Consider the following 24,450-nt stretch of genomic DNA (forward strand, 5'->3'; position numbering starts at 1 on the left):
AAAATATAAATTTCTAGTACATTCTTGTCTTTTACACATATGGTGAAAAAAACGCATAATAGGCTTCATAAGTACTGATTCTATGCTGTCTCAATTAGGATAAAATAATAACAGATGTGCCATTCTCTGTATTGTGTTATTTAATTATTGTTAATTCTGCTGATATACTAGAATCACCTGGGTCATTTGAAGTCTACTGATGTCTGAAGCCACCATAAAGAGATTCTGATGTAATTGGTCCAGCTTGGGAAACAGGGTGTGAAGCTTCCCAAGTGATTCTGATGTTTAGAGAGGATTATGATTCATATTGGTATATAACAGAAAGCAAAGAAATAAGGCTCATGAGTTTTAAAATACTCCTGAGTACATTGGTGCTCTAGTTTCTATATCATAAAATGCTAAGAATTTTTAGAACATATATTCTTAGATTTGCTCATCTCTCCATCTGGAAAATAAAATCGTGTTCTCTTTGGTGCAAATAGTACAACATTTATATAGAAACCCTGCATTCTTTCAGGTTTGCAACACATCCTTAGGCCAGGAAAGGAGGGAAAAGAAGAAAACAACCTCAAGCCAATGATGTCAGTTTCCCACACTCATAGAAACCAGGCCTCCCCTCCACCCATCTCTGCCCATTTCCAAGATTCCAGATTGGATGGGAACTCAGTTTTTCATAGCACTATCTGCTCAGAATCTAGAAGGATCTTTTATCCTTCTCCACCACCAACAAAATTTCTGTTTTCCATACCCCTTTTTTAAAGAGCTCTTTTCTACAGTTTAGAAAGGAGCCTGTGTTCTCTTAAGAGAAAGGCTTCTTATGTTAACTTCTGTGTTTGAATTTTGACAATGGAAAAACAAAGAAACAAAAGCCCAAAATTCTGTTTGTCTACCTAAGTCCAGCTGTATCTTCAGTATCTAAATCATTACAGAAAAGCTCCCAAAATACCTAGAGACAGCACATACTGACAAATCCAATTTCATCTCTGTGTACAAAGAATTGGGATATATTATGTAATTGGCAGCTATTTATGTGGGATTTAAATTATAAGAAATTCAGAATAACTTTCCTCATTTCATGGATTAGGAAATCTATGAGGACTAACCTTTATAACTGCATGCTAAGTAAATGTCACACTTTTTAACTATCAATAAGAAAACTCTCACACAGAGAACCACAGACATAAAAATAGTATTTTCAAATCTCACTCCAATCTCTTCAAACATTGCAAGGAACAACACATTAAACAAAAGCAACAGACAAAGCCATGAGAATAGGAAAAGATAATCAATAAAGCACTTTACATCTGATTGTTCATTCTATGAATTCAGTAAACAAATACATATTGGGATGGCAGCTGTATCTTTACCAAAGTGATTTCATCAAACACAAAAGAAAGAATGCTGTGTATTCAGTGCACATGACGGCACTCCACAGGAAATGAAACAACATGAGGCTTCAGTTCACTAGGCTTAGAAAATAAATTTGATGTAAATGCTGAACATAACCATACTAAAACTATTAGAATTTTCTCACTGGGAAGAAAACTCATATAACTTTGTGTGTTTATTCCAGTAAGTGGACAGGTTTAGGATGGTTTAAGGAGAATGCCATCTGTACAATTCCAGTTGCAAATTGTATTTATCTCTTATATTTTTATCTTTGTTTCTGACATGGAGATCATTTGCCAGCAGGGAGTACTCATTCTTGTCCCACCTACATCACCATAGTGATTGGGATGGAGTTTAGCATGAGATGGATCTTTAAATGCATGAAATTGAATGACTAAATATAAACCTAACTAAAAGCCTCATCCTCATGGGAACATTTATACAAGGGACCTGTCTCAGAAATCCTTCTTATCAGCTATTTGCTTCCGAGAGGAAAAAGCAACTTTTTCTCCACATAAAGTCAGTCAAAGTAGAGACTATCTTCAAATTTGTTTTCCTTTCAAACTTGTTTAAAAAAAGTAAACATAAATATTATAATCTAAGTGATAAAAGTGTAACTAAATCTTCATGCATTAATTTAAGGGCCTAACTTTTATTTTATTTTCTTGGTTCAGGTCAAATTTTAAGTACAATATATTAATTGCTTATTTCTTTCATAAACATTTTTATTTATTTATTTAAATAGACAAAACATTTATATGTATTTATCAAGTATAACATGTTTTGAAATATGTATGCATTGTGGAATGGCTACATTGAGCGATTTAACATATGCATTACTTCACATATATTTTTTGTGGTGAGTGTATATTTCTTAATTTCATTTTCCACTTCCTCTCCTTTTTGTTGAGCACTTTCTGAATATGTTACAGCATTTTACATCATTAGCTCAAATTTTCTTGCTTACCTCTTCTGAACCAAGATTCAGATTCTAACACACCACTTTGTAGCAGTTCATCTTCTCTAGAGAACCACTTCGTTGGAGGAAATAGGAATATAATTTATCTCAAATGAGGAAACTTACATTTCTGTGCATGTGTTTTCACAAGTTTATTCAGCCTATTAAGAGGTCAATAAAGTGAAGGAATTCAATTTAATCATTTTACATTTCTTCGACTTTATTTACCCTATAGTTTCTTGTTAGTAAAAGTAGGTATGGTAAGTGTTGCCTTTAATAATAGTGCTAATTTAAGAAAATATGCACACTACAAAACTATATTTATTTAATTACCAATTATTTTTTCTCTATATATTTTTGTTTTGTTTGTGAATTTTTACCTGTGTTGTACTCATTATACCACTGTGGGTTTTTTTGTTTTTTTGTTTTTTGTTTTTTTGAGATGGAAACTCACTCTGTCACTCAGGCTGGAGTGCAGTGGCGGGATCTCGGCTCACTGTAACCTCTGCCTCCCGGGTTCATGCCATTCTCCTGCCTCAGCCTCCCGAGCAGCTGGGACTGCAGGCGCCCGCCACTACGCCCGGCCTTTTTTTTTTTTTTTTTTTTTTTTTAGTAAAGACGCGGTTTCACCATCTTTGCCAGGCTGGTCTCGAACTCCTGACCCCGTGATCCACCCGCCTCGGTCTCCCAGTGCGCTGGGATTACAGGCATGAGTCACCGCCCCGATTTTATATATATATGGTTAGAATAGATTTTTTTACAAGTTAGGATAAGATTCAGATAAATGGTGAAAATCTACAGAGCAAGGCTTACAAAACGAAGTTATTTCAGGCTGGGTCACAAGTCCAGGAAAAGGTGCAGCAAGGCATGTCAGGGGAACAGTAATTAGACTACTCAGGTGGAGCAGCCTTCTCAGGTTTGGGGTCGCTAGATTGGGAGATTATAAAGATAGACTTTGAGGTGTTTTTGTTAGGACTGCTAAGCCCAGAGGTAAGAATTTTAAATAGCAGACAGTCCTAAACCATCAACATTTTTGGATTGAGATGAAATGGTGAGAGGAAATTTTCTCTGTTGGGTATTGGCAGGATGGAGTAGAAACTAAGGCAAGAGGTCAAATGAGCAGGCAGGTGGCAAATGCAACTTTCAGAAGGGAGACAACAAAAGCCCATCTGAGGAGAGTCATTGGGAATGACTTTACAAAGGAAGACATGGCAAAAAGTTAAAATTACTTAGATTTAAAAAAAATGAGAGATTGAAAAGCTAACTATAGCTGAAATTTGGAGTTTAGGTAATCAGAAAAATTACTGAGAAGTCATATGGAGGAGCTAATTTTAATTCCCTAATAACCGATAGATATGTCCACTTAGAAAAAGAAACGTTTTATAAACTCAGAACTTCAGTACTGTATTTTCAACATCACATAAGATAGTCATTATCTGATACAACTATAAAGTTTTTAAAGGAAGATAAAATAAATCAATCCAAATACTCCTTTTTTGTCATAAAGAGTGGTTTGAACTGGTAGAAAATAATAGTTCCAGATGATATTTTTGGACTTTTATTGGCAATATTCATACTGGTGAATGTGTGAAGCCATAAATCACTGTAACCATAGGACTCCAGTTCTCAGTCCTTTTGAAATGCCCTTCACTGTAATATGTATTCAGATATATCACAAACTTTTATTAAAGCAGAGCAGTAGTTAATGCTTGGTCAGAATTTTAAAAATATCACTGATAAATTAAGTTTTAAATCATAAACCTAGACTTTTTTAAAACAAAAGATGGTTTATTCTTATATGAATATTTTTAGAAGATGCAAAGATTACTAGTGTATTAGACTTTAGTTTCACGAATTATATTCTAAATACATTTATTCATGTGCTATTACATGTTATTGTAATTAAAACTAGGCTACACTTGTCAAAACAGTTTAATAAACCATACTTTTTGGTTCAGTTTTCTTAGAATTTTATCATGTTCATTTGTTGACTTCCTAATTCACAAAATATAATCCATCAAAAATGAGACTTCTACAAATGAATCGGCAAGGTTCTAAGAAAATCATTAGGCTTACCTGATAATATAAACTACAAAAATATCTAAGTAAAGTGATTACTTTATAAATAAGATGAAAACAATATCATTAGCATCAACTAAGGCAAATAAAAAATAATCCACCATATTAACAAAGAACACGAATAATTTGGTAAGAAGTATCACAAATTAATAACAATGATTTGTATTTGTTCAAGGTTTTACTCTTAGAATTTTCACATTTATTAAGTAATTAGGGCCTCATAACAACGTGTTGTCGGGTGGTGTCCTTCAGAGGAGGAATGCAGGGGAAATTGTTAGGAAACTGAGTGGTAATAGAAGATATACAATTAATGTTACTAGAGAAATACATATTTAGAAATAAAATGTGTGAAACCACGTAATTTGAGGAATGAGTACAGGACGAAGACTTTGTGAAGGATTAGATAAAATTAAACAGGGGTAATACATATCATTTCTATAAATATTACTGCAAGAAAGACATGGGTTGAGAAAGAGTTGAAGTTTGAGTAAATAAACAGAAAATACAACTGACCTTAACTATGTGTGTAACCCATTCTGTGTTAGCAGAAGAGCTTTTCTCCCATGCAAATAACACAGTAAAATTTAAAGCAAAGCATTGAGGAAATAATAATTTCCTATGAGAACATACATAGTCCAGTTAGCACCAATCTAGAAGATATTATAAAAGTTTGGGACATGTTTCTGACCTCTGCAAAGAATGAAATAGAATAATTTAGTGGCTCTGTCTATTCAATAACTCTGAAGGTTGCAGACTTGTTGAATCCTGAAATTGCATATCCATGTTGCCTCATCCATTTTGCATTTCAGCATTGCTGTCTAGGAAAGAACTAAAGCTTGTAGTCCCATTGCCTTAGAAGTTCATCTGGGGTTTGTGTAATTGTAGCATCCTTCTGTTGATATTGTTTATTACATTGTAATGGAGGAGTCCTGGTAATCTCAAGATACATACTTAGTGACCCAACAGCCCCATTAGGTAGAAAGAGTGGCACCGTTATCTATACTTTAAACGAAATTTCAAACCTGGTTGAGTAATTCTCTCAGGAGCACTTAAGATCTGGGAGGAAGGCCAGGCGCGGTGGCTCAAGCCTGTAATTCCAGCACTTTGGGAGGCCGAGATGGGCAGATCACGAGGTCAGGAGATCGAGACCATCCTGGCGAACACGGTGAAACCCCGTTTCTACTAAAAAATACAAAAAAACTAGCCGGGCGAGGTGGCGGTCGCCTGTAGTCCCAGCTACTCGGGAGGCTGAGGCAGGAGACTGGCATAAACCCGGGAGGCGGAGCTTGCAGTGAGCTGAGATCTGGCCACTGCACTCCAGCCTGGGCGACAGAGCGAGACTCCGTCTCAAAAAAAAAAAAAAAAAGATCTGGGAGGATCGAGACTCAAACACAGACTTTCTTGTTTCAAATCGATATTTTGATCCTAATATATTGTAGTCCAGATTAATATTATATATACATATATCATAATTTACATCATCATGGTCCTAAATTTCTGTAGTACATCATGATATTTATTTGGCTATTCTGGAGAGATTAGTATGTATCTTCAAATTAGGTTTATGTAATATTTGGGGGACAATTCATTTAGGAACCTAATTATAATTGAAAGATTATTTATTCAGAAACTTGCCAACTGAAAATTTAGTATGAAATTCTAAAGTGTTTAACTTAAAAATGCCTGTTGGTGACTATTCTCAGATAGAATTCAAATATGGTTGTTAAAATTTGTAAAAAAAAAAAACCCTCAATCCTCATCATACTAAATGTTGTTAATTCCTCCTGCTAAGCTTTTAGCAGAGTTATAGTAGATTCATTTGTATCTGTGTTTAAAATAAAATGACATCCTAGTTTATGGTGAGATGAAGTGAGCATGAGGTAATACAAAAAGAAAACAAAGTCTTCAAGAGTCTATAAAATATTCAGACACTAAAAAATTACCCCTTTGAAACTGCGATGGCTATGACTTGGGCCCACACCCATATGCAGATCTCCTTCCATTTCTGGGCATATGGGGACTACAAAAAAGCCATGTGACTAGTTTTGGCCAACGACACATGCAAGGGCGTCAAAGCACCAATCTTTGGTGCATAAATCTTAACTGATGTAAAAGCATCAGTAAGATTCTCCAGTTGCCCCTTACTATGTTGTGATGATCCTCGATGAGAATGTTGGATTCCCAGGGTCAACAGTCTTTACCAATGAATAAACCATTTGAGAGACTCCTGCTCTGAAGATTCTCCCAGGTTCAGGATGAACTCTGACAGAGTTCATAACAAAGAATTCAGATGTTTCTGAGATACTGGAGTTATTTGTTACCATAGCATATAGCCTAGTCTATCTTGGCTAACACAGAAATACGTTTATTTTTCTATCTTATATCTCCCAACAGCCTTCTAAGGCAAATTCCAGAAAACGATGACTTTCAACTCTACAGATTACCTGTACACAATGCATGATCGATGTTTTAGGTGCTGCTGAAAGATAGTAAAGAATATGGATTGTGGAGGCAGACTGCCTGCCTTATAATTCCGCTTGACCACTTACTGGCCCTAAGATCGTGGGCAACCAGTTTCCAAAACCACAGTTTTCTCATATGTAAAATGTGGATAATAATTGTGTCCAAGACATCGGGTCGAAGGAAAAAATGATGTTATGAGGAAATGTTTTATATTCACGTAAAACCCTTAGAAGAGTGTTTAGAATAAAGTAAGCCCTTGATAAGGATTAGATAGCACGTATCTTGCTGCCATGAACCCTGACCCACTTGAGGCACACATTGTTTTATTTAGCTGGTCTAAAATCCCTTTGAGTGGTTAGGATAATTGACAATTACATTATGAAATACAGGGAAATCATATCCATAGCCTAATAACAAAGGTATAGGAATGCTTTTATTAGAGAGAGTTTTAATGCACTCTTTAGAGGTTCCATGGAGTACATCTATTGCTACTTTTGGCTTTAGGGGTCAATGTTAAATAGATGAAATTCACAAGTGAAACACCAGTGTATGATAGTGACAAATTCAGGATCAATGACATAATTCTATGGAATCAGAACTTCTTAGGGAAAAGATCCAAAATAATAGTCTTTGAACTTAGAGAAAGAAACTAAAAGGTGAAGCCACTGGTAAAATACATGAGAAAATGAGGCTTGCATTATTCAGCAGCTCGTTCATTTTAGATGGTAGCTAAATTGCCTGAAATCCCTTTCATATTCTGCAAAGATCAAACACATTAAGAATGTCAAAACAACATTAGGTAACCCCTTTCAAGCGTCAAAATAACTGATCGAAATAAAGGAAAGATTTACAAAGTTTGGGGCTATGAAGAACACAATTAAGTGGCAATACTGTGGAGAGAAAAAGCATGGTGAGTCATGCTGGCAGCACAAAATGCCAGCCCAACACTTATCAAGGGGAAAATTTTGGCAGAATATTGAAACTGAGGTCTGGAATTACTCCGTTTGTAAATAAGTGTACTAATTCCTATGTTATGTATTAGTATTAGAGATATGTTAAGTTTGAGAAAGAAGTTAATATTAGTCTACCTATATTTGATGAGTCTAGAAGTTATAAATTATAAGCAATATTTCCTCCTTATTTTCCCTTTGTCTTACACAATTCCATACCCCATGTCAGCTTAACCATATTTTAAAAAGAGGGTTATTTGTAAAGCTTCTTTATATTACACTTCAGGATGTTTTTTCTCCAATAGATCAGAATGATAAACTCAAGTGCTTCAAATGAAATGACAGCTTTCATAATTGCTACTCCATGAAGATAAGACTAACTGCAGTTTTATGTTCAATACTACTGTGTGCCTTAATCATAGCATCACATCTGCCATTATTTCAGAATCATGTTACTTGAAGAATTCGAAAACTCCAAAATGTTTACTGTAAACATTTAAATGTGTCATAGCTACACATTGACCCAGAAAATGTGATGTGATTTTGTGAAAATGTCTAGTAATTGTCCGATGCTGTGCACTTTATCTACTTTCATGATACGGCTTTTTATAGAACTTTATTGCTCATAAATCATTTCCCCACTTAGAAATCATCAGTGTTTCATCAAAGTACCTTGCAATGTAATCTTTTGCTACAACTTGGAACATAGGTTATAGCAAGATGTGCTGCCAAGAGAGAATTAGAAGCAACAAACAAAATCGTCAGGATAATTACAAGACTCAGCATCGCATCGTCACATACAATCCATGGAAAAAAATTCAGTCAAGGCAGTGATTCACGACTTGATCACACCATTCCTTGTGCAATTATATGCAGAACTAAATGCAGACCTTTCTTCATGGAGCACCCAGAAAGAGCTATAATTAAACTTTGTAGATTCAAGGTCTTGTATAGTTTCAGAGACTGTGAATAGCTGCTATTCCGGTCATGCTCATCTGTCCACAGAAAGCTATATCAACTGTATCATATTCCTTTATTCATTGAATAATTAGGATGCAGTTATAATTCAAACACAGGATAATTGAGGTTAATTAAACCACTTCTGCTAATAGTAGATTCATTTCTTCCAAAATTATTCAATGAATGAGGGAAGAAATTGATATAATAACATAAATTGGAAGAGTGAAAAATTTGTTTTTGTATGCCCTTGTATTTTTGTGAAGATATTTTTAGATTTGGCTTAAGCATGACCTTAAAAATGTGTTTTATTTCCCTTTACAACTGCTACAACTATTGGTAGGTGGAAGATAACTTTGATCAATTTTTATTTTCTTTTCACCTTTCATCAGTAGAAATACAATAAACTCCAAAAATGGGAAAATCTTTGTCTAAAGTAAAAAAAAAAAAAAGTGTATTCCAATTTAATTAATGAGTACCATGCCTTTTGAAATATGCCCTATTTTTACAGTATGAATGGAGATTATCATAAGAAGTGTATTACCATTTTACATTTTGTGGAAACGTCACCTTCAAAGGAGTATGAATGCTGGCTCTGTGGTAAACACTATGTGTAAATAAAAGTGTTCAAATGCACATTGTTACCAAAATGCAGTCTCAAGTATTTGAGGAAAACATTTCTGTTTATGGTCTTTAGGAAGAGGAAGTATGTACTCTATTTTATGATGATTTAATGGATGATGTGTAGAGCTTGCACTTCAACATTTACATTTTGAAAGCAATGTTGGCTGATTACAAAAACTGTGCTGCCACTTATGACATTTTAATTATAAGTTTGCAGGCAAATATTATGATGCTCTATGTTAACTGCTTTCTGTTTTACAAGTTTGTATATATGTAAAACTATAACTAAGTTCCAATGAATGTGGCAATATCATCACTTGGGCAAGAAAACATATTGGTACAATATATTCCACGCATTAATAAAAAATGAAACAGCATGGAGTAAATAAATTCAAAATAAGTCCTAAGACTGCTGTAATCTAACATTAAATGTTGATTATGAATAAACTATCATAAAAGAGTAAGGTCCTTATTAGCAAGGTCAAAACTATAACATTTGGGGGATGGTATTTAACTCAGATTTCTAAGCCAGTAGTTAATTATTTATGTGTTGAATAAAAACAAATGTAGTTTTGGTGTATGTCACCAATCACACAGAAAAATATAGTCTTTCATGGAGAAGGTTTGCCTATACTTAGAGAAAGAGAAATGGATTTGGAACTCTGCGATTGTTTCTAGGCATCTGGCTCAATGTCTTTACTCAACCAACTTGAATGTTTCAATTTATTCATCTTGCTTTATTGCAAGGAAATTATCTGTTCTGTGGGTGATGTGTCGTTGCTAGAAAGCTCTACGTTGGGATCAGGTTTGGATCCCAGACATCGAAAAGTGTCACAGTATTAAACTATAGGTTGATTATTAGGTCACAGTAACTGGCGGAAGACGAAAGATGAATTGAAGAAAGAAAACTGCATGTTTTCTACAACTGTGTATAATATTGAACGGTCTAGCTCTTGATAGACATGTGAAACGAAGTAATTATTTAACCCTAGAAATATGATAAAACCCTGGCTTTATTTATATCAAGACTAAATGCATGCAATGAAAAGTTAAGAACACATTATTTTGGTATTTAATAAGTCTATTATTTATTTACCTGGCTCATATCTATTAAACTTCTTAATAATATAGATAACAAATTTTAGATTATGGCCTTTCTTGATTATGGATCTATGTTTTGTAACTTTCCGATTATTATATGTCTGATTATTTTGCTTTCATTATCTTCATGTCCAACATCTATGAAACATAATGCATGCTGAGTAAATATTTAACATGACATTCTGTTTTTTACTCATTTGATTGTTCCTTCAAAAGAGAAGGCCTATTTTCTTTTTGTATTCCATCTAAAATATATAATCATTTTTAATAGGAAGCTGTCAAAAACACTATTTAAATTACCATGATCTAGCTTGAAAAAGGCAAGAAAGAAATATGATTGAAGGCTACCTCCCTGTGCAAAGATTACAATTTTGAGAGCAAAAGCCAAATATTCATAAAAGCCATCGGATTCTGTATCAAGTTGTGCAATAACTACATTTCCACAAAAGATGACTCCCTCTACTCTTACCACTAAATGAATCAATTTTGTTTTCAGGAACCTGTCCTCATCATAACTCTAGGGGAGAGAAACTCATTTCCAGCTCCAGGACAAAATATCTCATCAATTGAAATGAATGCAATTGGAAGTTAAATTTGGCCCACGCGTGGGTAAAGTTTCTTAAGCTGGTAGATAAGACTGAAGAGGAGGATTTTTAGTTGATGTTAGAAGGAAAGATTCCTTCTCTTTCTTTTAGAGGACAGCAACAGCCCACGGTATCTTTCAACTCTGAGGGGGAAAAACTTATGCCCAATGCTGAACACCTCCTGATACCAGAAGCATTCAGATTTCCCCCTATAATTCTCCTGTAAATGTGGGTTCACTTGCGGAGGCAAAGAGTTTGCTAATGCAGGAGGCAAAACACCCTACAGCCTCAATGTAATAGTTTAGGGTCCATCCTGGAAGAATGCTGAGTATGAGGAGGGCTTGGCAACATAGGGAGAGTTCGACAGAAGGCTCTTGAAGTACCAAATGGAAATATAAAATATGTAGTGTGTAAATTTCTATTTATGATGTGGAATATGATATTGCATTTAGAAAATTCTGATATATACTCACTGTAACTTCTCCAAACTCTGTCAGATTTGCTGCCCATTTTGAGGAATGTTAAATGAGATTAAATGAACCACTACTTCAGTTTAATTCTGAGGAACATTTGGTTTTGTCATTATTTACTATTGTTTATTGATTTAACAGTATTTCCACAGACCAAAGTATTTTATTACATATATAGCTGAGCACGTAATTCATAATTGTATAATATAGAAAATAAACTTCTTGGTATTGGCCTCAGCATTTAATAATGAAAAACTAGTGACAAACATCTTTAGAAAAAAATAATAAAATAGTCCTTCAGTATTAAAATTTCCTAGTAAAAAGCATTAGATCAAAGTTAAGAATATGACATGTTAATGCATAGATGACTTAGGCATAAATAAAATGAATCAAATCCCAGCTCTTATAGTAAATCAAAATAGGTGAAATCTGCAGGTTCACAGTTTGTCATAGGTCAATTGCAAAAACAATGCATTCGTATTTTTCATCATTCTGAGGTTTTTAATGATACAACATTTAAAATAATGCATACCCAGGATATAAGCAATGTGCTGCATACTTACCAGGTGATTTTTATGCCACTTTGCTGAATGCAGGATTAATATATTTGGGCTTTTTATTGCTTGAGTAGAAAGTGCTCATTACTTATTATTTTATGTTTATAATATAGAAAATTAAAAAAAAAACATTTTTTTTAATGGCATACATCACACGGTTGTAGTGGTTGATTTCCTCAAGATCGTCTTCTGTGGTTTTGGTGCAGTGGGAGGAGGCACAGTTGCAGGTCTGACAGGGGGGAAGCTGTTACTGTGGCTTATTCCCATTCCCCCATTTTCTAGTGGGAAAGGAGGGAGATGGGGTGGAGGAGGGAGGGGAGGGCCTTGGTGAGGAATCTTTCCTGGTGGGTGGACAGGTTCGCTGTGTAAGTGGACCTCCCTGTTTTTTATGTTATACCGGGTATCACAGTCAGGACAATAGCCATGGTACTGTACTTTTTCATTGAACCGAACTCGTTCTCGAGGCCCTGCCTGGGGACATCTGTCTTTTTCAGGTCTATGCATCAGAGGCTGAACTGGAGCCTTGTCCAAGTTACTGTTGGGTATGCAGCAGATATCTCCATTTGGAATTTTGTTAGGTCCACCTGGTAAGCCTCCATTTCGTAGAAGGGTGCCATTGGTCTTTACAGGATTGGCAGTTGGAACCACCCTTTTGAGGTCTTCACACTTCACAGGTGTCAACCGTGGAGGAGGTGGTGGAGGGTTTGGCTTTCTCAGGACCGTGAGGATAGCAGATGGGTGTGCTGGGGGTTTAATAAGCGGTGCATTAGCCTGCACTTTGATCTTCTCTAGGCTGGAGGCTGTTGTGCCACTTGAGCTACTATTCAGCGTGTCCGTTTTGGAGCTGTCAGTCATCTCATCCTCCAGCTGTAGGTCAGAGGTCAGGGTGTCAATCTGGTCAACCACCTGGTGGAAAGGACAAGGTAATTGTTTTGAAGAATGACCCAAACAAAGTATACTAGAAACAATGTCTTTTTGTCTAGGGGAAATCTGCTATGGAAGCTTTAACTGATATTGAACTGAGCATTCCATTGTTGCTTGATGTTTTCAGTCAATAAATTTACAGAATAGTGACCATCACACAGAGGACCAACTGTTTGATAACATAATTTCACATGCCTAGAACATAACATATGATTTATATATGCATTCTATTTCTGACTCTGATATACCCACCCATAAAATACGAAACCTGATGCAGAAATATAACTGATGTTTTAAAATAATCAGAAAGTGCTTCCCTTCTGCTTAACATGTAGAAAGCTGTAGGAGAACATTGCTTCCAATCTTGAAATAAGAAAAAAAAGATCATCTGCAAAATCATAACTTTTCTTGAGACCAACAGAGACCTGACCTCACAAGGCAACCAAATGAACTGAACTGTCAAGAGTTTCAAGCCCTCTGAGGATATACAGAAGACATCAACTGTTCAACATTTAGAAAATCACAGGAAAAAAAGCAGCAACCATCAGAGTGGGTAAAGAAAACAACTAAAACTTTGATGACTAATTAAAGGTTGAATATGTGCTATTATGACAATTTAGAATCCTGGGAAGTCTCAGACACAGTAACATCTGTACTCACTCATGGCCTCCTTTTCACAGACCTCTCAGGCTGAGAGGAGAAAAGAGATGGAAGAGAGGCCCTGTTGGGCACACAGGCACAAAACCCCATCCACTTCTCAGACTGTTCTTCCTTATAAAGCAGAACCTTTACTGGTGTGTTAGCAAGAAACCCTCCAACCTGTAAGATACAGGCAACGATCTTTTGCTTCTGAGAGAGGGTAGAAGCAAAAGCTGTCTCACCTTGCAGAAAGGGAAAGAAAATTATTTGGGCCCAGGATGCTAAACTAATAAAAAGCAGACGTTTACTATCACTGGGGGAATGACATGAAGTCACATCAGTCAAGGGCTACTACAGGCACCAGGCAGAGGGGCCAGGGACTCAGATAAGGCTGGCAGAGGCATCAGAGCATAAGACAGGTCATCACCCATGTTAAGGAGAAAGGTTGTGAAGACAGGAACATTGAATGGAAGTATCTTAGACAATGCAGTTCTAAGGAGAGTTTGGCAAGGATATTGGGGAGTCTGACATCTCCCATAACAGGGCTACCTTAGTGTCTCTGCCCTGTTCAGTCATTGGCTGGGAGCAGCAGTGTGGTCACTGCTGAAATGCTGGCTTTTAGAGTGCAACATCAGGGTCCTCAGTCATTTACACTCTGCATTCAGAGGTCTTGGAGGCTATTCTCATAGCCACCATATATGCACTGTTATACATATATAAGAATGGAAAAGTTAACGGGCTGTTTTAAAAATAGTTTATGTAAGGAGACAGTTCCTTCATTTCACACATTTCCATCCCATTTATTCCATATGGAGATTGCTCCCTCCTCTTTTACTTAGGTCTAAGTTTAATCAACTGTGAAGTTGGCTCTTTGTCACATGGTGGCAGGATTGGGCTCAAAATGAAAACACCAAAAGCATCTAGATGTTGGACAGGATATAGACTTTACTTCTTCCCAACGAGACTCTTAAGTGATTGATTCCAGCAGGCAGGTAAATGCCACCAGGGTTCAGTCTTTGGATATCTCAAAGGCCTGCAAACTCAGCAGTTTCAAAACATTCAACAAATATAATAAATTCCACAAATTTCTTCTAGTATTTTCTATTTTAGCAAATGACAGTACAAACCTCACATCTGAATAATCAGAAATCCAGAAACTATATTGGATACCATCCTTTCACTCGCCTTCTGGTCCGGAGAACAAGTCCTTCCATTTTAGCTCCTAAATAATGAATCTTAAATCCATTCACTTTCCTCCATTTTCACTTCTGTCATCCTACTCTGAGCCTCTATGATTTGCCATATGGACTATCTAAAGCCACTTTACTTCCTTTTTCATTTCAGTAGTCTCAATGACTTTTTCTTTTTCTTTTCTTTTTTTTTTTCGAAGCAGAAATGTGCTTTCATTAACTCCCCATTTAAATCCTTTATATGTCTGCTCATTTCTCCTGTGATAAAGATCAACTCTTAAGACAGACTTCAGGGTTCTGCACCAGGACTCTGCACAGTACAGTCTCACTCGGTGGAATACTGGTGTTTATCACCTGGCTCTTGGCAGTGTAAGGAAGTCTTCATTCGAAAGGTTTTGTGTAAAATCCCACTGTGGTTGATTTCAGGTTAGTAATGCGACATTACTGAGTCTGAGGTTGGGAATAAATGTACAGTAGCACACAAGTAAAAAGTATACTATATATAAATAAACTCAGGAGCACAAACAATAGTGAACTGCAGTAAAATAATTTAAAATAACAGGGAACAATGAGAAAACCTTTGGTTTTAATGTAATTAGTTTAATTACAAGTTTACACAGTTTCACTTTTTTTTTTTTTTTTTTTTTTTGAGACAGAGTATCACACTGTCGTCCAGGCTGGAGTGCAGTGATGCGATCTCAGTTCACTGCAACCTCCATCTCTTGGGTTCAAGCAATACTCCCGCCTCAGCCTCCCAAGTAGCTGGAATTATAGATGTCTGCCACCACACCCAGCTAATTTTTTTGTATTTTTACAAAATACAAAAAGAGACGGGGTTTCAGTATGTTGGCCAGGCTGGTCTCGAACGCATATCTCATGATCCACTCGCTTCGGCCCAGTTTCACTTTTAATAACTGTTATGTTTACCAAGCAACCAGCTCACAAAATTTTAAAAAATATGATTGGCTTTTTAGCTAGTATGAGTCGGTTCCAGTCACTGTCTCATGCTCCTAAATAACTCTCAATCCTCAACTCTGTATTTCTGCTCGAAGTCTCTCTGGTCTTCTTTAGGCCCTCAAAATTGTCTGTCTGCTTCCTGCCACAGAATGTTTGCACAAAACATTATTTCTTCCTGAAATGCTCTTCCTTCTTCTCTTAGTCTGGTTAACTCTGACACATCCTTAAAATTTTTCCTGTTGCATTCTAAAGGCCTAACATAACAAGCGGTATTAATTAGGGGCTCAGCAAGGATTTGTTAAGTAAATGCTCCGAGGGTTATTTCTTGAGTTTAAGTGTGAGCAAAAAGCATTTTCTTTCCGATTTGATTTTTGGAAGTGGTTGTTACTTCAAAACTTGCTCCGTTATTCTAGAAGAAAATGGGAAGAAAAGAATTCATCCATAAATGAGCACCGAGTTGGCTGCATATTCACCAGCTCTGTCTAGAAACTATAGTGAAAGGCTGTCTAAAGAATGTGAGAGGTAGAGAGACAGTCTTGGCTCCTGGGTCCCTGTCCTCTTTCACCTGGAGGTTATCTACCCCACACATTTTATCGTAGTAAATTCTGCAGCAAAGGAGAGAAAACATGTCTTTTATGAGGGAAGTGAAGCTGATTTTCAGGATGAATAAATGCCACCTCCGTTCCTGCTTGTTTTACGCTTCCTACCTGGTTTCAGTCTCTACGTTGTTATGTCCCGAGTGCCTATAAAATTCCAAGAGAATAAAAAACAAACAAAACGCTGCTTTCATGGAGCAGGGAATCCAGTGAAAGGGCCTGACTTTGACTAGATCCTCAAACAAGTAACTGTAAAAGTGCAACTAGCTCAGGTACTCTGAAGAATATAAGATGTTATAAGGGAAGAGGAAGGCCCCATCAGAAAGGTGAGTGAAGCATTCTGTAAGGATGAGTTGGAGCTTACTGGCAGAAGAGTGGTTCAAGCAGTCTGTCAGGAAAGAGCCTGATAAAGGCCCTCTGACAGAAGAGATCACCTGAGTGTGAGTGATTTAAAGACTGTTTTGGCTCAAGGGTACTGTGAGAGATGAGGTTGGAGAGTTAGGTAGCAGCTATCCTGTGAGAGCCTTTGAGATGATGTGATAAAGTACCACATATTTTTCTTTTAAAGAGTTGCAGAAGTGAGGGGAGTATTCAAACAGACCATGAATTAGTACTTTCAGAACTGAAGTGTCCTCTAGTTAAAGTACACAGAGTTTCAAAGAAGAAAATATAAACAAACTCTCACCCAGACATACCATAGTGAAACTAGAAAACACTGAAAAACAATGATAAAAGTTTTACAACAACAAAAAAGGGAACACCAAATATTTATAGAATAACAAAAATTAGGCTGACAGATTTTCACACAAGTAACAGTGGTCCCAAGATAATTTAGAAACAGGTTCATAGTGAAAAATAATTGGGAATGTTAATATAGTTCAACTGATACAGAAGTGAGAGAAATAGACATTTTTAGACAACAAAGACTGAGAGAGTATTGCTCTTATAGCTCAGTATTGAAAGTATTGATAAACGAAAATTCAGTGAAAGGTAAATAATCAGAAGGAAGAACTGGAATGCAAGAAGCATAGATAAACAAAGGCATTGGTAAACAAGTCAGTCAAGTTATGCATTGATTACAAAACATAATATATTAATGACTAATTTGGGATGGGGTAAGAAAAATGTGAAGCTAAAATACTAGGAAAAAGAACATGTCTGATTGTAGGACAATCAGAATTAAACTATTTAAGGTCATTGTCTTTGTTGTGTGTGTGAGAAAAATTATTATCTATCTGATACTGATTAACTTTATTCAGTCAAAACTACAGGTGCAAATTTTAGAGAAACTATTGAAATAACAGGTAGAAAATTATCACTTCCAAAATAAATAAGAAATAAAAAGTGAATAAAGGAAATTCAATAAATCTAAAAAGGCAGAAAATAAGAAATCTTAAATTTTATCACAACAAAAAGCATCGTAAATGAAAGTTACTCTATAATAGAATAAGTGATGCCAATATATTTGTAATCACAAGAGTGTAAATAGATTAAAATAATGGATAAAAGTAGTGATTGCTGTCAAAAAGAGACATAGAAAGACAATATAAAGTTATAGAAATAAGATATATCAGGCAAATATCCAAATGCAACCTGATGCAGCCATATTAATTCCAAGCACAAAACTTAGTCCAAATCTTTCTTAAGCAAAGCAACAGTATAGTATCGATACCAACTCAGGTGAATAATTAATAAATAAAATATAATTTAGAGTTCATGTTCATGTGTACACACATATATGAGTGGAAAAAAGATTGTGAAGTAGCAATTCACATCAAGTGAATACAAATTTCCAAACACTCAGTCTTACTAGTAATTGAGGTCATGCAAACTTGAAAAAAACAACATAACATTTCAAACTCAATGATTTGGTAAAAATGAAACAACCTGATAATGCCAGTTGTTGGTGATGATGTGTATAATTGGAACTTATACATTGTCAGTGCAAATGTAAATTCAGTCAGTTCAGACAACTTTTAAAGAATATCTTATACATTGAATAAGGTACACACTTTGTGGCAATTCTACTAGGAACAGAACCTTGACTATGCCAGGGAAAGTCCGATAGATGTTCACGGGGTTGAAAATACACAAGGATATTCCCTGTAGGTTTATCATTTTTTGTTATAGCAAGAAATTTGAAACAACCTAAATATCTATTAAAAAGTGATTGTGTTAGCAAATATAAAGCAGTTAAAATGAATTAACTAGTGCTATATGTATCAGCGGGGATAAATCTCGAAAACCTAATGTTGAATATTTTAAGAAATAATAAAAAGATATATTCAGTAGATATGTCTTGTTTAGGCACAGAAGCACAGGTAGTTTAGTCAATACATAGAAATAGAGAATACACATCAAATTCAGAGAAGGAGAAACAGCAACAAATGAGGGAAGTCATCAGCTACATAATATCAATATTTTATTGCTTTTAAAAGGATATAAAGTCATTCTGAGAAAATGTTAACATTTGTTAAATAAATTTTATGGTGGGTATTTAAGGTACACATTAGGTTATAAAATGCATATACAGTGAAGTGGTTTCTACAGTGGAATGAATGAGCATCTCCATCATCTCACATAGTTACCCATTTCTCCCCAACAAGAGAGCTATAATCTACTCATTTAGCAAAAATCCTAAATACAATACAATATTGTTAACTATAGCCCTCATATTGTACATTAAATCTTTCAATGTGTTCATCCTACATATTTGCTATTTCGTATCCTTTGACCTACATTTCCCCATTCCCTGACCCCCAACTCAGACCATGGTAACCACTGATTTTGTTGTTGTTGTTTTAGATTCCACATATACTTAAGTAAGATCATGCAATATTTTTCTTTCTGTATCTGGCTTATTTCATTTAGCTTAATGTCTTCCAAGTCCATCCATGTTGTGGCAAAGGGCAGGATTTCTTCCCCTTTCTCTTAAGGTTGAATAGTAAATATTTAACATTAGCTAAAAGATTTAGAAAAAAATAAAATAAGTAAATCTTACAGATGCTATGTGGAAAACATACTAAAGGGTGCTGCATTTTATTTACTTAACCAATTAGATTTTATTACAGCCAAGTGAGAAGTAAATAAATCACCTAGAAAAGGAATCTACTATATCCTTATAATTGCACATCTGTGTTTTGCTTAAGGTATTTCAAAGTATGAAATTGCACCTAAAGGAATAGTAACCACAGGCATGATAGAAATTAAAGAAAAAAAAAAAATAAAAGAAAGTAGGGCTGAAGGGATAGATTTTTCACAGACAATTGGAGGTGAGAAGATAGCATGGCATCAATCACAAATCTGGGAACATCCACACGTAAACATCAGGTATCCAGAAAAAATGTATCTCAAACTTGAAATTGAGTCATTTGTCCAAATAATTGTGGCTATTCGGGTCTGTGGAGGACTTGGTTAATCACAGTGAAACAAAGAGAGTTTTAAAACAAGGATAATGGCAGAAGTTGTGTTTGAAAATCCCAGGAGGTTTTTAAAACCATATATAAAAAGGAAGCTATAGTAGACTGGAATAATTAATAATAGTGATAAATACAAGTTAGGAATCACAGGAGCTCAGTATTTTCACCTATGGATAAATATATCTAATTAATTTTGAAACAGAAAAGCAGATTTAGAAGAAATTAAATAATTATATAATCTAAGTTATTTGTGGAAATCCAAATTCAGTTTATATTACTTCTACAAATCGTAAACTACAATGAATAAGGGCAATGGCACCAGAGAGGTGTCATTAGAGTGGAATTCAGATGTCCTAGCTAGAGCAATTAGATAAGAGAAAGAAATAAAGGGAATCCAAATTGGAAAATAAGAAGTTAAATTAACTTTCTTTGTGGATGATATGATCTTATATTTAGAAAAGAGTAGAGACTCCACCAAAACACTATTAGAATTGGTAAACAAATTCAGCAAAGTAGCAAGATAAGAAAACTATTAGTAGCTCCTTTTCCTATGCTCCCACTGTGTTTTGTCCTTTTAATACTACAGTTGCCTTAATGTATTAGGACTGTCTATTTATGTGTATTCCCCCAGAACATATAAGCATGTGTTTCCATCTTTTATCCCTGGCAGAGAGCACAGTGACTGCACATAGTAAGAATTCACTAAGAATTTGTCTAGTGAAGGAACTGAATAAATATAGACACTATGAAAAAAGTCATTTATTGCCAATATTTCCATGCTACCCCAGCTTTCCATGGTTGGGTCTGATTTTCACCATCTTTAATCCTTCCAATTCCAGATGGCCCAGAAAGACATATAAAATTGATTAGACAGAGAAAAATACAGAATTGGTGAGACTTGGTGAGCTCTCTTCCTATTTTGCCTAACTCGTAAAGCTTTGCTCCAAAGCTTGACACAAAAAGCAGTTGAGTCCAACTCCAAAACAACTAAAAGAGTTTAAGTATATATTTTTCTTCAAATAAATTTCCATATAGCACTAAGTGCATTTAGAACCTAAATCTTACTTATATTGTTTAATAAAAAAATATATAATTCAGTTGCCTTAAGAACAAAACAAAATGTAAACCTCTTTCAACTTGAGTGAATCTTTAGCTCCTCCTTGTCAACAATTCTCAACCACAAGAATTTTCAATAACAAACTTAATGGAGAGAAATAAGGAACTTAACCCTGACTGAAACCTTTCCAAGAACATTTATAGATTCCTGTAAAATCTTTAACGTTGACTTATAAAACAATGACATTTTAAATATGGTGGCATTATCAGCGAAGAACTGAAAAGAGAAATTAATGGGAGCTATAGGAATTTCTAACAAAAGGAGGAGACAGGTAAAAACACTACCTTCCCATAACTGTTTGATCTTTCTCAGTAGCTGAGTCCAAAAGCTGGTGGGTAAAAGAACTGTGTCCAACACAGGCATAATATATAGTATATAGGAGAGCAACTGGCATATCCTCCTCTGGAAGAGCCCTCATATAAGCCTAACAGAGGCGAGGCAGGAAGTGGTGCAGTCAACAGTGAGGATATTCCAGCAAGGACACAGCACAGGAAGGCCACTTTGCCCTGAGTTCATAGTCACCGCACACGCACTTCATATAAAATGTGAAAAATCTCTACCCACCTATCCTAATGATCTACTGACAGTATGAAAACAAGCACTTCATTATACAGCCTACAACTCTGTGTTCTGCTGCTAGAGCACAGTATTTCTGATACACTGTATACTAATTCATATGTGTGAATAAACCCTGTGGTTATCTTCTGAAAGGTAAAATTACACTGAATTCTACTTGCGTTAGAAACAATGTCATAAATGGAAACATTTAAATTGTCTCACAATTTGGTTAACTTCTCTTTGTATTTATTTATGTAGAATAATCTATAAAAACTTTAAAATTAGGAGTGACTCGGGCCTCTTCTGACTTCTGAAAATGTCCAATGTCCAGTATGAAAAAGTCGCTCAGGAGATCTTCACTAAATGCTTGTTTCCAAAGGGAAGACTAGAACTGCATTGGGTTCCTAGGCCTGTCTTTGGATTTCTAGAGGAATTATATTTCATTAACAATATTATTGTTTCTTACAGATGAGGCCAATCGGCTCCTGACATAGTTCCACATTGTTCATAAGTTCTTATCACCTAAAGCAACTAAGCATGTCTCTCTTTGCAGTCTGAAACATCTCAAGCACCATAACTGTATTATTTAACTCTTTTCTTTTCCTTGATATATTTGAAAAATCCAGAGTAAGTTAGACGGTCTTGATGTTGTCAGAGACCCAAGGTCTGTGTAACTTTCTGCTCTGCTATACCAAGGGGGTGGGCTCCATTTTCATGTCCAAATTGAGGACTGGGGCCCTGCCTTCACATATACATTTCAAGAGGTAGAATGAAAGAGGGTGGGGAAGTCATAACTACTCTTTTTTAAGGAGATGTTTTAGAAGCAATACATTTTATTTGCTGACATCTCACCAGTCAAAATAAAGTCATCCTGATACACGGATACGGGGAATGTAGACTTTTATCTGGGATATGGTTCTTCTACAAAATAAAGAACAAAGGATATTCCAAAGCAACAAGCTTTCTCTGAAAGAGATACTAAAACAAACACACAGTGACAATAAATATACACACCCACACAAAGGTACACGTCTAATCATACTGTCAGAAGGTAAATATGGAGGATATATACTTAAAAATGTTTACTAATTTTTTTTGCAAGTTTTTCTGGAAACAGAGTAAGGTGCATTTTTGGGAGGTGTTGTGTTGTTTCCTTTTGTAATATGCATATAAGTGGCAACTTACATCCTGTTCTCTGGAAATAAACTAGATTTTAAAATAGACAACAATCATTATTCATAGTTGAGCCTGATAAATTAAGTATTTACTACCTAATATTTTTTGTCAAAAGCAAGTAAAACTATAATGCGATTTGTCTTATTTTTCTGTGTTCAATTGGATTCAATTAATATTTATTGTGCAAGTACTATTCATCTGGTAATATGTAAGATATTGAGGATAAAAAAATAAGTTTCTAGTTTAAATGAGACTAACCATATGTACTTCATGTCTTCCTCCTCAGATCATCTTTAAATGAGAGTAAAGAAGTATAGTAATAAACTCAGAAAACTTTGAGAGAAAAGTGAAATCTAACCAGAGATTTTTATAAATATATAGGTGAATTAATTAAAAAGGTGGAAAAAGCACTGATGATGTCCCAGAAGAATTTCAAATTTTAAAGTGGAATATAGAAAAAGTGGAAGTGATAAGTAATACAAAAGTTAGAGTGGGGCATTGTTGAATCACTGTATTTCACAAGAACACATTGTGTCTAATGGCCCCATACTCTTTCACATTCAACACGACTGGCAACATAGTAACAGCTAATAACCTTAAGAAAAAAACTGAAATCCTTGCTATAAAAATATGGAACAATGTCTGTGGATAAGAATGCTCTGAGTATGGTTAACAGCAGCTCTGAATAAAGCTCTTCATTTTTTCCATTGGGAAAGTCATGAAGATAGAGTCACAACATCCAGCCATTTGCTCTTGCTCCATGTATGGGAAGATTCTAAAACATCTATATTTTAAGAACATATGACTAAGTTTCATGAGATTTTTGAGATAAGCAACAACACAAAACAGAAGGATCAAAATGAAAGAATTGATCAATGTTGAAGATGAAGCTGCCATTATTAGTGAACTAAATAGAACTTTGTATTAAATCTAATTAATCTATTTAGAGACGCTTGAAAATGTACTGCAGTTATAAAATAATAACATGTAAAAAATAAGAAATCATAAAATAAAAAATTGGAATATAAAACAAATGCTAAATTTAAAAAATATTAATAGGCTGAAAGATAAAAATAAAATCTTAGAAATATCAAATATAAAGTAAATATGTATTTTAAAACTACAAGAAAAAAGTTAAAAGACATAGAGCAAAAAGATCAATATTGGAGCTTCAATAACTGATTAAGAAGTTCCAGAAACAGAAAAAGAGAAAATGTGAGATGGTAATAATAAAATAAATAATGGAAGAATAAAGATTTCATGGTTGACAACAGAAATGGAGCTTCAAATGTAAAGGACCAATTGAATGCTGATGAGAATGAATGAAAAATAAAGAAAAGTCAATTTCAAGACACTGAGAAAAAATACAAATCACATGATCAATACAGTTTATTAAGGAGGAACAGACAGTCAAAGACATTTTACCAGTAACTTCAAAAGTTCCAGGACAAATTATTTCAACCCCAGTTTTAATTCCTGGCTAAATTAATAATGTTTTGTAAAAGTAAATTAAAATATTTTTAGATATTAAGGACAAAGACACTTCCTTCCTTCACATCCATTCTTTAAAAGTTAATTAAGGAGATATTCTGGCACAATAAAAATGGAATCCAAGAAAGATGAGATGCATAGGATCCAAGAAACATTACATTTAACCCAGCCTTTTTTTTTTTTTTTTTTTTTTTTTTGCCAGAGGCAGCAGCATATACAGTGACATGCAGGTATGAAGGACAATTTTTTCT

General features: G+C 35.0%; 1 protein-coding gene across 3 annotated transcripts in view; it reads right to left on the reverse strand.

The window, feature by feature from the left end:
• Positions 1-24,450, reverse strand: part of PRR16 (proline rich 16) — a 311,585-nt gene that overhangs the window by 86,055 nt on the left and 201,080 nt on the right. For 2 of the 3 annotated variants that reach the window (XM_050795120.1, XM_050795121.1), the window contains exon 2: positions 11,680-13,038. In XM_050795120.1, the coding sequence (XP_050651077.1) occupies positions 12,283-13,038 (756 nt within the window). In that variant the 3' untranslated portion in view covers positions 11,680-12,282. Of the gene's footprint in view, positions 1-11,679; positions 13,039-24,450 lie in introns of those variants that run through there. The other variant, XR_007726721.1, reaches the window with a different exon arrangement.

Source organism: Macaca thibetana, chromosome 6 (genome assembly GCF_024542745.1).
Source record: "Macaca thibetana thibetana isolate TM-01 chromosome 6, ASM2454274v1, whole genome shotgun sequence".
Taxonomy (NCBI): domain Eukaryota; kingdom Metazoa; phylum Chordata; class Mammalia; order Primates; family Cercopithecidae; genus Macaca; species Macaca thibetana.